The sequence below is a fragment of the Catharus ustulatus genome, chromosome Z (genome assembly GCF_009819885.2).
Source record: "Catharus ustulatus isolate bCatUst1 chromosome Z, bCatUst1.pri.v2, whole genome shotgun sequence".
NCBI lineage: Eukaryota > Metazoa > Chordata > Aves > Passeriformes > Turdidae > Catharus > Catharus ustulatus.
In genome coordinates this window covers 53,630,017-53,647,475 of record NC_046262.2, presented here as the reverse complement: position 1 = coordinate 53,647,475, position 17,459 = coordinate 53,630,017, and the positions used below count along the sequence as shown (strand labels likewise).

The 17,459-nt window shown below is 38.8% G+C and overlaps 1 protein-coding gene across 3 annotated transcripts in view; it reads right to left on the bottom strand.

Moving 5' to 3' along the window:
- Positions 1-9,764: 9,764 nt before the first annotated feature.
- Positions 9,765-17,459, bottom strand: part of CSNK1G3 (casein kinase 1 gamma 3) — a 79,478-nt gene continuing 71,783 nt past the window's right edge. For 2 of the 3 annotated variants that reach the window (XM_033084809.1, XM_033084810.1), the window contains one exon: positions 9,765-12,020. In XM_033084809.1, coding sequence (XP_032940700.1) covers positions 11,966-12,020 — 55 coding nt within the window. In that variant the 3' untranslated portion in view covers positions 9,765-11,965. Of the gene's footprint in view, positions 12,021-13,319; positions 13,412-17,459 lie in introns of all 3 variants that reach the window. The other variant, XM_033084808.1, reaches the window with a different exon arrangement.

Here is a 17,459-nt window from a genome sequence, read left to right as displayed (position 1 = left end):
AAATCAAAAGCACAAAAAAAAATCCCAATCAAAACAAAACCAACAACAACCACAAAAACCCCACCCCGACACAAAACAAAACAATAAAAAAACCAAAACAAAACGAAAAAAAACTAAAAAAAACAAAAACAAAAAACAACTCCAACTAACCAAAAGTAAGTTTGAGAGCTTATCCAAATATTTCTACATGTTGAACTCATATAGGATTAACAGCAAGCCTTCCCATTCATCTACTTTCAAGAAGAGGTACATGCCAATTCACAAAGAAATCAGGAGACTTAATCAAAGTAAAAATAAAACTCAGTGAGGTTATTAAACTGATAAGTATTGCTTATGACAGAGAACGTTCCTGAACTATGTAATGCTGAGAGAGTTGATTACTGGGAGAAATATTAGTATAATCTTTCCTTGTCTCACAGCCTTTCTTAGGCATCTGATGCTGAGCACTGACTGTGACAGACTACTCTGCTCAATACACATTCAGTCTGCTGCAACATGGTTGTTCTTGACTTTCAAAACCTTACCCGTTTTCACTCTTAATATGAAATTAAGCATATTTGGAAACACTGCATTTGAAAAAATCACAAAATTTCTTTAGAAATGTCCTTGTGATCACTTACCTATGCTTAGATAACTCATGTTTTCTGATAAACGATCTCAGTTTAAACATATTTCATTAAAAGCTTCACAGCTGTTGATCCAGACAACCTTCTATCTCCACATGACACATGGACTAGAAGCGATCTGCTGAGTACCCATGCAACCTGATTTTACACCCTCATTCACATTCTGCCACACTGCTCTGACATCTCTGTGCTTGCTGAAGGGAACCAAGCACAAACAAGGTGAAGTCACTGATGTCCACACGGGAACATTTTACCTCCGCTGAAAGGGAATGTTTGAATTTAAATCACTGAAGCACTTCAGCAACTACAAAGCTCAGTGGCTGAGTATTCTAAAGTTAAAAATTGTGACAAGTGACCTTTTTTTATTTTATTTGATCTAAGAGTAGCATTCATATTTTTTTAAAAGAGTTTTTTCTTGTATGGAAAGATCATCCAAATGGAAGCAGATAAAGTTTTTCTGCTGAATCAGATCCTAATTCATATCACATTTATGCAGTAGAAATGCTCTAGTTTTGTCATGCTATGTTAATGCCTATTGAAACAAAATTGTAATATTTTCAGTACAACCGATTTCCTTAAAAGACTCTCATAGGCAAGTTTGATCTTTATATTACAAATTTCGTTTCACGTAAGCTTTTACATTTATATTACTCCTTAACATGAATTCTCACTGAAATGTGACCTGACAATTTATATCTGTATTTATTCATGCTTAGCTTTCTGCTTCACAACTACTGAAAGTGTAGTATATTCATTGCAGAAATAATACTTCCTGCTATTTCCAACAATGAAGGTCACACCAAGCTTTACATGAAAGGAAATGTAATGTTTCATGTTTTTCAGTTGGGGTTTACCTTTTAAATTCCTTGTTATAATCATCTATAGTAGAGCATTTCTGCAAGTTTCTTTTTTTCCCTAACTCCATTTTCTCTCTTTTAGGCCAGGAAAAAAGTTTATGTATATGACACGGATAGAAGAAAAATTAACAAATACACAGATTTAAAAACTTACTGAGCTATACAGTTAAAACTAAACAAACCAGACCAAACCACTCTCAGGCTCAGGTCTGTCAGTGCGTGAGTTTCATTCATGCATTGTTACCCCATCAGCAAAATCTTACACTTTTGGCATATGCAAAGAAGGGATCCCAAAGAGATCTGTATGTTGTTGAACTTCATGTTCGTATTAAATCAGATCAATAAGAATAACTGCACAGCTCTAGTTCCATAATTAAAGGTATGGTCGGTTTTTAATTCAGTTTTATCTGCACACTAGTGCCTCAGTTCCTAGCTTTTCATCAGCATGCACCAACCACAGCTACTCTGCTAATTTCTGCATTACACATTTGTACATTACACCTCCAAAGGTATTGAAGGCTCAGAACAATAGATATTACTGTCATGAAAAGACAGTTGCTAAAAATACGAGTGCATTTTTCTGGTTAAAAACATTGGAAACATTGGTTGCTTTTCCTTTCTGTATTTTGAAACGTGCAGATATCATTTGTTCTCTCTGTTTCCAATGCTCTATCATAGAAAATGCCCTAATGTATAATTTAAAACAATAATATCAACAATATGTACATAAAAATATTTATAGGATAGTTCTTAAATAAAAAATGTACAGTTTTTGTAGACTAGCTACATGAAACATCTATTGAACATTAGTAGGGTGTCTAGTAATTTACAACAGTTTAACATATTTAATACAAAATCAGTTGAGTTGGGGGTTTTGTGCATATGCTGTTTGCTTGTAGAGGTATTTTTTTTGAGCTAAACATTTTTGCTACAAAATGGGGCATTTTCTGAAGCATTTACTCAATTCCTCATATTTCATTTGAAAACAATTATTTCCATTCCAAAGCACATATAATAAGAACTTTCAAAGGTCACTTTTAAGTGGCAACATCACAGCACAACCAAAATCATGATATTTTAGCACCCATAGCAGGAAACCTGTTTTAAAAAAAAATTAAAAAGAAAGAAACACATTCAAAAACTAATTCAGCTGCACAAGTGTTAAAAAGTATCCCCATCCCCCCCATCTACCCCAGGCTCAGCTTCACTGCCAAATTCTCTGTCTCCTTCACCCTGTAGTGCAGGGCTGCGGTCAGTTCATCACGTGTCTCGGCCACTCTTCAGCCAAGGGGGAGGACTGACAACATGCTTCCCCTGATCCATTGCAGGAATCCCTTCCAAGGAACACCATCCTTCACGGGCTTCTCCAACATGAGCCCTTCAACAGGTTGCAGTTCTATACAAACTGTTCAACTGTGGGTCCTTCACAGGGTCACAAATCCTGCCAGAAACCCTGAAAAACCTGCCACAGTGTGGGCTCCTCTCTTCATGGTGTCACAGGTCCTGTTCGAGCACAGGATTCCCACAGGGTCAATGCCCCTTTTGGGTAATCACCAGCTCTAGTGTGACATCTTCCCCAGGCTAACGTGGATCTCTGCTCCACCATGGATTTCCACCGTGGTCTGCACCGCGGGCTGCAGAAGAATCTCTGCTCTGGCACCTTAAGAACCTCCTGCCCCTGCTTCTCCTCTGACCTTGGTGTCTGCAGAGTTGTTTCTACCACATATTCTCACTGTTCTTTCCCAGCTGCCACTGCTCCTGCACAAAATCTTCTTCCCCCTGCCCAATTTGCTGTCTCAGAGGCGCTCCTGCTGTTGCTGGCTAGGCCAGCCTTGGCCAGCAGTGGGTCTGTCCTGAAGCCCACTGGCCCTGTTGGACATGGGGGAAGCTTCTGACAGCTTCTCACAGAAACCACAGCCCCATGCTACTGAAACTTGGCAATACAACCCAAATACAGCCATAGTGCTGCTGTTTAGATTTCAGCCTCAGCCTTCAACTTTCAGCAGGCAGAGACAATTTCCATCAGCAGGATACATTCTCCTCATAGTTTTCAGGAAAAAAACGTCCAATTTACTTTTAAAATTGTAGATCTTTTGAAATATGTCAACCTTCTAAGCCTAATTTCCTGGATACTTCAAACTTCTGGGTAGACTTGCACAGACACCAGTTACTTTGAGCAACAGCAGGGCTGTAGCCAAAGCTTGGCGGTGAGAGGAGCAGGATCATCATTTGCTGCTGCTTCAGATACATCAACAGACTCAACTTCTCCTATCCTTAAGGATGAGACAGCAGAAGAAACAGAACATCTTTGGATGTTTAGCATCTACAAAGGAAGAAAACAATCCCCAGGCAGTCATGAAAGATGGACAAGAGCAGAAATACCTTCCCAAAACCTTCTTCCTCAGTATCTCCTCTAGCAAGTTATGGCTGCCAAAAAAACCTTATTAATGCAAATACATCAAGCAAGAAATCTCTTGTCGTAGTTCACAGTGGTAGCCATAAGTTTTGTACAGTTCTTATACTGCTTATTGTTGCAATAGCTGGGATAAACCCATGCCAGCTGTCTCCTGTTGGCTTAGCCACCCACACTTTCTCAGCACACAGACACTGTCCGGGCTACTGAGCTGAACAGCAGCATGGGTACTCCATTGAAGGAGAGGGGAAGAAGGGCAGAAAATGTTCAGAGATTCAACTCTTCCTCTTTTCTCTTCCTTCTTAAGGGTGTTCACTAATTAACAGAAACCTAGCACAATCTTTTGGTCAGCCTACGCTTTGGGTTTCAAACACCCATTAAACCTCTTCGAGATACACATTGGTCTTTCAACAGCATAAGGCTCAGTTCTCCTATCCTGGTGTTTCCAAAGATTGGCAACCAGCCCGTATGCTTTTGCAGATTTTAATTATTCTTCTCATACAAACCTAAATTCAAGAGAGATGATCCCCACCTGCTTGAGAGGTGCAAGAAAACATTCATCTGCAAGAAGAGACCAACAGCTGTATTTTTGCTTTTTATGAAGGAAAACTGCCTCCAGAGAAGCCCAGAAGAGCTGGGAGGGGCACCTGCTGCCAGAAATCCTCATGCATGCTCCCTTTTACCCCCACATTGCAGCCAGGCCCAACCCGAGCTCCAGCAGGCTGCTTCTGCTGCCTCTGCTCCTTCACCAAGTCATGGCACACCTTCCTAAAAATAGCTGGACACCATGCACACAATAACTGGGGCTTCATGCTGTTATGATCCAAATAGTGAGAGATGCTTCTGTCTGAATTAAGGTGCTACTGAGCCCATATGCTGAAGTCAGTAGTAAGGATTTTTTTTAACTGTAAATGTGAGGCAGAAAAAAGAAATAGAAAAAAGGAGTGGGGCAGAGGAGAGGAAAAGAGAGATCAAGCAGAAAGTAGCCACCACCCACGGTTCCAGCAACGCCCCACTGCTCCTTCTTCACCCTGGGCCTCTCAGTGGGGGCATCCTGGAGTCATTCTTCTGGATGAACCACCTTTATACAATCCAGGTTGTAGGTATCCACATGTTGGTTGCAGGTGTTCCTGTAACTTGAGGTGGCATGTGTATGAGCAGTTGCTTCCTTTCCCACAGTTTTCCAGAGTGGGAATCTTTTGTCTGGACACATTAACTGGATTGAGTTAACCAAATCTCATCTTTTTGTTGTAATTTTTTCCTGTCTGCGCTTATCTCAAGTTCCTGCTTGGGTGATCCATCTTATTTCAAGTTCTTTCTGTTGCCCTGACTGTTTTCAGATGGGCAACTGTGGTCTTTAGGTCATCATACCTCACTGCAGCCATGCACAGCAGCTCTGCAGGCCCCTGGGGTTGCCCTGCACCTCTTTGAGCACCCACAGTTTTACACGGTTGTCCACTCTGACAAAATTGTCTGCTCTGGCTATGCTCGGGCCACAACTCCCAAATATCCCTCTCTGACAATGCAAGCAAAAGGCTGGAACTCCAGTACCCATCAGACTGGAGTCCCCAGTAGGCACCCAGTCAGCAGACTGCCAGACATCTGGAAATAAACCATCCAAATAACAAACTCTTTCCAGTTGTCATCTCATTTTATAGCTGAATCCCAGACTGAGGATCTAATTTGAGAACTTTCCAAGTTTGTGTAAAGTTATACCAAATCAAATCCAAGTGGGGGCATGAGTTCAACTAAGCTCAAAAGGTGGAAATACTTCCTATCAAAACCTACTGAAAAAAACCTTACTGTTAGAAACATTGACCAAGAACCATGGGCACCATTTGAGCCAGGTGTTGAAAACTAACCTAGCAAATGTGCTTTTTTTGCAGAGGACAAGCAGATTTTGCCACCCTCCAGTTTCCGCAGCCCCTGGGCTCCAACACGGGGTGCACAAACCCCAGGAGTGAGCAAGAATATCCACTGTGGTAAGGGGAGGAATCAGCAGAACTTTCATTTATATTTATTTTATAGCAAAACACAATAGACAAACAAATAAAAATCCCAACAACAAAAACACTTAAGAAAGAAATCATGCTTTACTAACATTTTACATGCAAATCAACACCAGTGTTTCCACTCACCTTATGTATCAGAGCATCCCAGACCATACATAGTGCCAAGGTCTTCTCAGTGAAGAAGGCATGGACAGACAGCTTCAAACAGTGCCCTCCCTCACCCACTCACTTTCAGTGAATTGCCACATAGTGCAGCTCATAAGTACCTGCTCAAGCACATTTACAGCATCTGTGCTCTACTCTGAAGTAAACTACCCTCCCAAAATGGACACAGCTCACAGAGCATCTTGCAAAGAAACTGCAGGTAGAAGACCAACCTGATACTCCATGCAAGCAAGAACATGGCAAAGCTGACAGGTTTCCCATTCATCCTAGCAGGAGCTTTTTTAATAATGCACTACACAAAACTGATGCTTAACGGGGTGGCAGAATTAACAGATACAGACATTCTCTGTACTGGTCATCGATACAGAGGGCTCATTTCACCTGTGACATGAAAGAAACTCGAATTTAGATTGCTATATCCACCTGTGATTTTAATCCATGCAGGGAGGTTTCTCAGTCAAATTGGACTAATTTATGTACACTTACTACCTACCTAATTCTTGAGAGGTCTAAAGAACTTTGTCCTCAGTCTCTCTTGTTCATGGAAAGAAGGCATAAATGTGGAAAACAAACCTCTAGCAAGGATCCTAAGGACAACTGTTCATCTATGGTTCTTTATGTCCAAGCAATGGCCAGTCAATGCCAGCTCTTCATGCATTTGAAATATGGTATAAAATATATTCCTAGCATTAATACAGAATTCCATTGCAAAAGCCCTTTGCGATCACCAAGCCCAACCCCTATAGGCACTGCCAAGGCCACCACTAAACCAGGTACCAAAGCACCACATCTACATGTTTTACCTACCTCCAAGGAGGGTAACCACCATTTCACTGGGTAGCCTGTTACAACATTTGAAGACCCGTTAGAAGAAGAAATCTGTCGTTAATATCCAATCTAAACCTCTCCTGGTGCCGTATCAGGCCATTTCCTCTTATCCTGTCACTCGTCTCTATTTAGAGAGACCTTCATTCACCTGGCTACACTCTCAAAGTCCTCACTGAGCCTTGTTTTCCAGGCTAAACAGGCCCAGCTTCCTCAGCCACTCTATACAAGACTTGTGCTCCAGGCCCTTCCCCAGCTCTACTGCCCTTCTCTGGACTGGCTCCAAGCACTATAATGTCTCTCCTGAATTGAGGCACAGAAATGGACACCAGACTTGAGGTGTGGCCTCAGCAGTGCCCTGTAAAGGGTGACTGACCTGCTGGGACTATCCCAGCTCCTACTGGTGACATCATTTTTGATACAGGCCAGGATGCCTTCTTCTGGGCACAGCTGGCTTGTGTTCAGATGCTGTTGACCAGCACCCTGAGCACCTGTCCAGCCACTCCTTCCCCAGCACGTAGCTCTGCACAGCATTACTGTAAAGGCAGGACTCAGCACTCAGCTTTGAGGTTTTCAGTCAATTGACCTCAGCCCAGTGATCCAGCCTGTCTAGGTCTCTGCAGGCCCTTCCAGCAGATCAACATTCCTGCCCAATGTAGTATCATCTACAAATTCACTCAGGCTACACTCAGTGCCCTGGTCCAGGTCACAGGTAACACCAGCTGCCAGCTGGATGTAACCCTGCTCAGCCCCCACTCTCTGGGCCCATCCACACAGTCATTTTTTTATCCAGTGAGGATTGCAACCATTCCAAGCCATGAGCAGCCAGTTTCTCCAACAGAATGCTGGGGGAAATGGTGTCAAAGGCTTCATTAATGTCCAGGCAGAAAACATCCAGTCTTTCCCTCCTCCACTAAGAAGGTCACCTTGTCAAAGAAGGAGGCCATGTGGGCTTATTAGCAGGATCGTCTTTGGTAAACCAGTGTTGGCTAGGCTCAATCCCCTGTTCATTCTCTATGTGATTGCCATGTGATGACAATCAAAACGATTTGCTCCATGACCTTCCCAACACTGAGGTCAGGCTGACAGGCCTGTTTGTTCCCTGAATCCTCCTCTCAGCCTTCTTGCAGATTACTATCATGCTTGATCTGGCTGGGATGGGGTCTTCCCCGCAGCAGCCCTCAACTTGCTGTGCTGCGTGTCCATGGCTGGTGAGGTGCTGGTAATAGAATGGTGCTTTGGCTACCTCTGAGCAGCCCTGGCCCAACATCAGCACTGTCTCCCCAAGATTCTGGACCCCCACAACCAGCAGGCTGGGGCTAGGCAAACCTGGGGAGGGGACATGAGCAAGATAACTAACCTGAACTGACTGAAGGAATATCCCATACTATACAAAATCTGCTCTGATATAAAGCTGAAAGGCCACAGTCTAGAAGTCAAAGGCAGCAGTTCTGCTGATCCACCCCCTCATTTCTATGAGAACCAAAATAGTTGCTCAAGACAGCCTCCAACCACCACATCACTCGGCAGCCTTTCCTTGTACACAAGTCCACTGCGGGGCCTGGACCCAAACATCCTTGAAAGCCAAAAGCCTGCTCTGCATAATCCCGGGTAGTATCTCTACAGACATTTTCTTTGATAGGGACAACTATCTTAAACTTAACATCTTTATAATCAACAGTGACCAAGACAGCCACCAATCTTCACCCATCAGACTATCTTTAGCTGCAAACAGATGTAGGAATGGACCTTCATCAAAAGCTAACTTCTATGTACTTCATGACCTTGACGAACTTTTGGAGTGCACCCATGCAAACTTTCTGAAGGACAGCAAGGACAAATTCAATATCCTGTGCTTGGCCCAGGGCAACCCTCACTCTAAGTAGAGACTGGATGAAGGTTTTTTTGACCAGAGAAGGACCTGGGGATACTGATGAATGAAAAATTAGACGTAACACCAAAAAGTGCACTCAGCCCAAAAAGCCAAACATGTCCTGGGCTGCATCTAAAGGAGCGTGGGCAGCAGGGAAGGGGATTCTGCCCCTCTGCTCTGCCCTGGTGAGACCCCTCTGCAGTGTTACATCCAGTTCTGGGGTCCCCAGCACAAAAAACACTTGCAACCTGTTAGAGAAGGTCCAGAGAAGGTAACAATAATCATGAGAGGATTAGAACACTCCTCCTATGAGGAAAGGCTGAGTATTGGGGTTTTCAGCCCGGAGAAAAGGTGATTCTGGCAATACCTTATTGTGGGCTTTCAGTACTTGCAGCGTAAAATATGGAGACTTTTTACCAAAGCCTATGACAGAACAAGAAATTACAGATTAAACTGAAAGAGGGTAGATTTAGACTGGATGTACGCAAGACCTTTTTTCCATGGGGGTGGTGAGACAAGCAACAGGAGCAAGTTGCCTGAAAAAGTTGTAGACACCCCACCCTTGGAAATACTCAAAAGTCAGGACGGATGGGGCTTTGAGCACCCTGATCCAGTGAAACATTTCCACATTCACATAAGGAGGTGGTAGTGGTGTTTTTTGTTTGGACTAGATGTTGTTAAATGCCTCTTCTAACCAAAACATGTTCTTTTCATGCATTTTCCAGACCTCTTCAGGTCTTTTTTTAGGTGGTATAGACAGCATAAACTTTAATTCATGAGTAGATTTCAAATGTGTGCATTGAGGTCTCCATTGGTGTTATCAGGTCTATTAAAGCACAGTAACACAACATAAAAGTAACATCTGTTAAGTAAGCAAACACAACTATAAGTCAAGACAGCATTATGAGAATCATTCTTTCCAATACCTTGCCATCCAGTACATCCTAAAACATTATTTCATTTAAGTCTGTAGGAAAGGGGGGAAAAGGCAAATTTTAAAAAACTATCTTTATTTTTTTTCTTACATTTAAACAGGGATGTGTTTCAGTTTTAGACATCCAGCCATTGTTTACTTCATTACTGTAGACAGGAAGAAAAAGTATACAAATGCAAATCATATTGGCATACCTACATTAGTGCCAACTGCTTTACTGGAAGAAAACCTTCCACAATAAAATCAAGCACTTTGAAAAATTATTGAAAGACAAGTGCCTTGCTAGTCATTTCAGCAAATAAACAGCTTTTATATATTCAACCATTGTAAGTCCATAATATTCATACTGTCTTGTTACGGAGTTCAGATAATAAACACTGCAGAGATCAAAAACCTCCAAGAATAAAACTCATCAGGTGTGTGAGAAATACATATACCACATGTACAAGCAATAGATTTGGTCAAGTACTACAAAGAAGGATGTGTTTTCATAAGAGAATGGTCAAGTGACCTACTTCTCAGCTGAAACAAAAACAAATGCATAAACAAAGTAACTTCATGAGTCTGAAATAATCAGTAACACACTCTGGTGGAGTGGAAACTTATGACCCGTCACACAGTGTGTTTTTGTAGGACAAGTTCAGGTTTTCTAAAACAAAAACTTAAGAGCATGAACAGTAATAATGACAAAGATCGAAGTATACATATGAGCACATAATCCAAACAATAAAATACACTTTTGGCTCTTAATGAAAAATAAATTACAAAATAAAATTAAAACCCTTGTAAATGCAATGATTAATTCAAAGGTGTACCTTTGCTTTTATATACATTTTAAATGCTACCATAGAACAGACTAAAAATAAATAAGTATGCCAAAAGACATTTGTGGAAAGAACAAGGACGCTACTTAGCTCTAGAACAATTCTAAAGAAACAGAGATAATCTGTGTTTTGGTCAATAAATCTGTCTAGTCATTTCCACCTTCCACAGACCTTCTTCAATAACTGGCATTAAACATGAAAAAACCACAACTCTGTCATTATGGCTTTAAGAGAAGCATATCTTTTCTGAAGAAGAAAATATAAAATGGGATGCCTTGCCTACAGAACTATTGGTTTGTTTATATTGCAAGCATTTAATTGGATGGTAGAGAAGCATTGGACACATCCTTGCCATCCTATGATACTAGTGAGCTTACACTGCAAGACAAGAAAATTCCAGGGGAAAAAAAGGCAGGAAATTAGGGATGCTCCAGGCTAGTATGCAGTGAAGGCAGAAGTCTAACTCACTTCCATTGCATTTGTTTTCTACATTAAAGAGCAAAATAATACACCTCTAACATTACATGGCACGTCCATATTTTCAAGTTAAAGATGTTGCCAATAATCAACCATTTCAGTGAACATACAGGCTTTAATGCTTATTCTGCTTTAGTAAGATTCAATACCAGATCTGCTCTGTAGAATTCTTTGAAGGAATTCAGTCTTGTTAACATTACCAGATGCACAACTTAAATTATACAAACATTTGTATTCTTTGAACATTCTTATAATTTCTACTGTACTGCAATTTTCATTATCAGCAAAATAAAAGCAGGTTTTCAAACTGAGAGGATACTAGAAATACTTTCTATTAGTAGCACCAGCATTTTGACAACTGTCAACAGTAAAATCAGCATCCCCAGGACCTCTAGACAGTGACAATTTGACTAGAGTAACAATTTGACTGACCAGTAATACTGAAGGCAAAAGAAGAAAAACAATGCAAGTGTCATAAAATAAATCTTGAAATTTTATTATTTCACAATATGGTTGTGTATCTGTATTTTTCTTCTTCATTTTTGAAGAAAACTGCTTTAGATACACTGCTACAAACTCAACTGATTTATGATCCGTCTTCATCTAAGACACTGCTGTTACTTCCTAGGAAAGAAGAAATACTTCCCAAGTTCAGTTTTGCTCAAGATACTGTTCATTTGCTATAATTTCATTGGTCCATATGTTGATGATCAAAGAAGCACTCCTTTTTGACAATATCTTAAAGCTTTCAGAACACGTGAATTAAAGAAATAGAAAACAGATGCAGACGAACCAAATCAAAGCACAGAGGCATAATGTTGTTTATCAGGGAGTCCTCGGAAAATGTGTTTATTATGGAGGTTTTTGCTTTGGGTTTTGTTGTTGGGGTCTTTTTTTTTAAAGTTCACAAGACAACAGTTGAACAAATAAGCATTTTCCAGTATTCTGTTTGGTTCTAGTCATTTGTTGCGCTGGATGGTTTTCCTTTTCCTCCGCTTGAATAAGCAGCAGCACCTGTAAGTGTGACATGAATTACACATGATATAAAAAGAAACCACAAAACTAAACTATTTAATGTATGTCTTGTTTGAAGAATGTAGCTCAGGTATAGCCAGCACCACAAGGAACACATTAATTTCTACTGCAGGCCATTGATTTATTAGAGAAAGAAACTGAAGTAGAGATATTTTTTACATATTTCTCCTTTTTTTTTTTTTTTTTTGAAAAAAGTACCAAGCTTAAAAAAGCTATAATGAAAGCAGCTATTAAGTTTAGAGTATTGATGAGAGTATCAAAAGCATAGGTGGTATAGGCTGATTCAAAAATGCATTCATAAGAATAAAGAACAATACCTGAGCACTTTTTCACAAATAACAGGCAATATGCCAAATAGAAGCTTGTGCTTATGACTGTGTCACCTAAACTATGCCCTTAAGACATTACTGTTGCTAAAACAAGAAAACAATTCGAGCTTCCTTTCTCAACCAAAACTTGGAACAACTTTCTCCAAAGCTATTCCACAAGACATTTTAGAAGGAAATGTTAATGAACAATATAATTAATGTTCTGATCCAGTGCTGTGATAATACTACAACAGTGAAAAATCACAGCTTAAATATAAGAATACTGATATTCTCTCTTCTGCTTTATTTCATACTACATGAATGAAACTAAAATTGACAAACACTAAGAATTTCACTTAACAAATAGAGACAATCTGAAAGTACCTGAAAGAACATTACAAAATGAAAGAGTTGGAGGGAGTTAGACATAGATAATATAAAGAAGGACTGCAGAAGTCCAGAAAGTACTTTTGAAAATAAACTAAAGAGGAAAGCAACAATTAACACATACACCAAAAGAAATCATTTAAACTGTACTGTTAGGCTTATTTTAAGCAAATTCCAGGTCCTGAACAGCACCTTTAAAAATAAAGCTTCATACTAAAGTATTCACAATGTGTGTGATCAAAACTGAATATGCAAGTTTTCTACTCGAACAGCTTGCCCCATGGAGTTCCGTGGTTTGGTTATAGAATTCTCACTCACAGTGCTATATACTGAAGAGTCTTAAACTGTGAAGTACAGCAGTAGTAAAAATATAAATGTACTGCATCAATAGCCTTGATCAGTAAATCCTTAAGTTCACCAAGCACTTTATATTTTATATCACTAAAATTCAAAAGGAATTCAGATTATTTAGTTTGGAATATGGGAAATGGGGAAAGCATTTAAAAATCAGGGAGAACAAGGGTCTAAAAATAAGGTTCTACAGGGGGTGAGAACATCCAAAGCAAGGGGAGACAGAAGTTACCTTCTCAAAATATCCAAGGCACCCTGTCGCTCAGTCACTGAAAAAGTAGCAGTGGGCAGAGGCAGACCAGAACTGCTCTGAGAGTTACATAACTTTTAGCAGAAAAAAACATTGGTTATTGATGAAGAGGAAGCCCAAAATTAAAATTCAGTAGGGGAAACTACATAGATAAGTATTTTTACAGCTAGCAGAAGTATCATACTGTATTTACTAAATTTAAAGCACTTCTTAAAGAAGAGAAATAATGGGTTTTGAAGGGTAGTAGCCACTGACAGTAACTGAAATTCACCCATAACTACTAACCCTTTTTTTAGCATCTGCCTGTAAACACTAACATTCATTATCACTTAAGCTTTGAATTTACTTGTACATGTATGAACTCCAATTTAGTTTAACTTTTTTTTTTACTCCAAGTATTTCCTATGTGCATATGCCATGTATCAAAGCAAAGCAGTGCTCCTCCCTTTTCACATTAATTCTCCTATGATATCATAGATGAGGAAATCCTACCCTCAACTGTGATGGTAAATCACTTTTATACTTGTTCAAGATTAGCATGCTTTAGGGAAAGCCCACAGAAAAATTCTGTCTTGATTTATGACATTAGGATATACAGAATTCAGGTTATGTAAGTAACTGTAAGAAGATGGAAGTACAGCAGACAGTTAAAATTTTAACTCATCTTTGCTACAAGTCTCACAGTTTTTTATTCCTTCTGCATAGCCTATTTAGTTTGCTGCTTCTCTGTCAACCAGAGAAAAAGTGCACCATGAATTCAAGAGTTCTATTTTTAACCAACATAAAGCACTGTTTTTTTAATCCTCTGGTCATTTGGAGTTTGCCTAATAATAATTTCTACTAAGAGTTCTTTTGTTTGGGTTTCTTAAATTTTAAAAATTATTCTACTGTATTTCAATTAAAGGAGAAATCACTAAATGATGAAAACCTTCAATTGGTGTGGAAAAATAAGTATCTTATTAATATATAACATATCTGAAAAGAACTAAAGGAATGCAAATTCTATGATGAATTGTAAACCATAGAACTGTTTTGGAAAAATCTGAACTCTACACCACTGTGTCTTTATAAAATCTAGAAGTGCTAGACTTCGAATTGGCTTCCAAGGCCAAACAAATGTAATTTTAAAATACATCTTTACATGGGATTATGACAGATCAGACTGTAATGCCTGACAAAAAATCTAATGAAAGAAACATAACCGTGAGTTAGAGAATTATAGTGCAAGACTGCTCAGTGAGTAAAACTCATAGCAGAAATGTAGACTTGTTCTTAAGCATACTGTCGCTAGAGGGTGTTATTGTCACTCATACATAATACAGATACTAGATTACTTAGAGTTGTATTTAAAGCTATAGATAGGTACATTACTAAGGACTATTAAACCACAAATTCATTATATTATTCAATATGCATGCAAAATACAGAAGAGGTAAGTTTTTAAAATTTTTACTTCTGGGAAAGGATACTTTTAAAATAAAACATTTAATGACTACTAACCTTTATCTGTTTATGCAACATTTCTAGACCTGTCAGTGTAACATTAATCTATCAAATGCAAGAAACACTGCACTTTTGCTGTTCAATCTAAAGTGACCTTTGAGGTATTATCTGAGGTAGCAATATCAGCATTATGGTTTTGAACACTTCTCATCCTTCTTAAGACATTAGCAAATCTTTTTTCCTGTGAAATACCCTTCCTTCCATTTGAACTTGGGCCAAAATTCTAAAGCAACTTAATTTGTCAGTTGTGTTTAGATAGTTGTGTTTTTATATTTGCCATCAAGCACGTGGCAGGCACTTAACTGCAGCATTAGTAACAAGTATTTCAAGTGGCAAAAAGATGCAAGATGCAAAAAGGATAGATCATATAATCAGTTTTTGTTTGCCCTTCTCTGTCTTCCCACAGAAGAGCTTTTTGGTTATCCAAGTCACACGTGCTCCATAGAAGCATGTGTTCTGATGGCTAAACAGTGAAGAGAGGCTAATTGCTCAGTGATAAATGAAAGAGCATCTGTAGAAGATTATAGATAGATCTGTAGATCCCCAAGTGTCAGGGCAGCACAGTGATCAGGTTAGTTTTTCTTCTTGCTTTACAACTTCAGTAAGTAACAGCTGAAATAGGACAGAAAGCAACTTTTCTAAAAACCCAAACCAACGAAAATAACCAAACCAACCCCTCTGCCCCCAACACTCACAAACCAAAAAAACAAACCCACCTAAATTCCCCAAATAAAACACACACTGCTAAGTCATACTAGCTGCACAACCACCATGAAAATGACACAGCATAAGATTTAGACTATATACTGCATGTGAGTACATAAATACTTATCAAACAATGAAATGTTTGATTAAATGTTGGTTAAATGCCCCAAAACACTAAAATCCTTACTGAAGAAAAAAACCCCGAACTCATCCTTTCTGATTTACAGGATTACACTGAAATGGTAGCAGCTCTAATATTCAGCTAAATTGCATTAGTGTTTATAGTTAAAATCATACATAATGGTGGCATTCCCACATGAGGGACACCCCTTCTAAACCTTTTAAATGAAGATACAGTCATGCCAAGTTTCTAAAACTAAGAAAACATCTAGGACAAAAAATGAAGCATTTCTAAATAAGATTCAAGTATGTTTTTTCAGAGTATGCGGAAATGTTACAAACAGAAGATACGAGCAAGACAGGTTAGCTTTGTTCATACGATCAGGTAGAGAAAAGATTATGACAGAGGCACAAAGTGAGAGTCTCTTGAGAAAACAATGTCTCTTTAAAACAGAAAATATCCATGTCACAAACATGAAGGATATAAGTAATCCCATTCCCTTAACCTATTCCACAGTGCAAAATTTATAAACAAATGTTTAAATGTCTCACAATCCCTTTTGATATTAGGCTTGCAATTACCATACTAAAATGTAAAATTATCTAAATCTTCTAAAGTGTTCTTTCTGAAAAAATATGTGGACCTATGCAATGATGTTTGACAGCAAAGCTGGAGAGAAGGTGAGGGTGAGTGGAAACCTCTAGTCACTGAGGAAACTTCAGCTTAAACAGACAGTGCTGAAACACTAATTTGAGTGTTACATACTCAAAAACAAGAAAATCAATCTAAAGAGTAGGACAATGAGACTAGTTATTTTGTCTGTACCAAAACTAGTAAACAGTAAGCCAAAAAGGTCAAGGATAGTATGTAAGGAGAGTATCTTCATCCATTATATATTTAAATAAGAAAAAGTGAACTTCTACACTTAAGTAGCTAAGCATCTTGGCTCCTGAGAATTCTCTTAAATTTCTGCAGATAACTAAGTAAAGTAGGGAACTAAAAATGGGTTTAATTGTGCTAAGCACTACTCAAAGTACAAGAAATTTCATCTTTTTCTGTGTGTACATGAGATGAGCATAAGGAAGATTATCACTGTGCTTACTTGAAGAGAGGGGACAGGGAATTTATCTATGGGCAGCCTATTAATATCCTTGCCCCTCTGGATTTTTTTTAATTTCAAATATATATCTATCAGAACTGTATTCTTGACAGTAAAATAATACTGTCCCCACAAGGATGGCAGCAAAGAATTTAATTTTTCTAAGTGCTCACAGAAAGCCAGTGCAAAAATGTGGCCACATGCAAATAAAGCTTGTCTACCAAAACCAGAACCTGCACAACAACTGCTTCAAAAAATATTGCACCTTGAGAATTTTCCCTTTTCCCCAAAGTTAGGAGAATGGGTCCTAGAAAAATTGCTGCTACTGAATTGCCCGGCTACTAATGTACCCTTCAGACCTGCGAGCCTGTATTTTATGGTAAACTAAATCCATAAACTTGCAAAATCCTATTTCAAGCACAATTACACAATAAAACATGTTGGAATTCATACCACCATGTCAAGAATATTTTTCCATACTATCTTGCAAGTCTAAGTTTATTGCTCAAATAAATAAACATTAGTTGCCCATCTCATGGAAATACATCTTAATAATTTTCCCTTTCATTACATTGTAACATTAAGGAACCCTGAAGTTATGCTTTAGTGATTAGTCAGATGGCTGTCACAGACTAATACTCTGATAAATACTTTCTTAACAGAGATAACAGGAAAAGTTGAAACATTTGGTAGC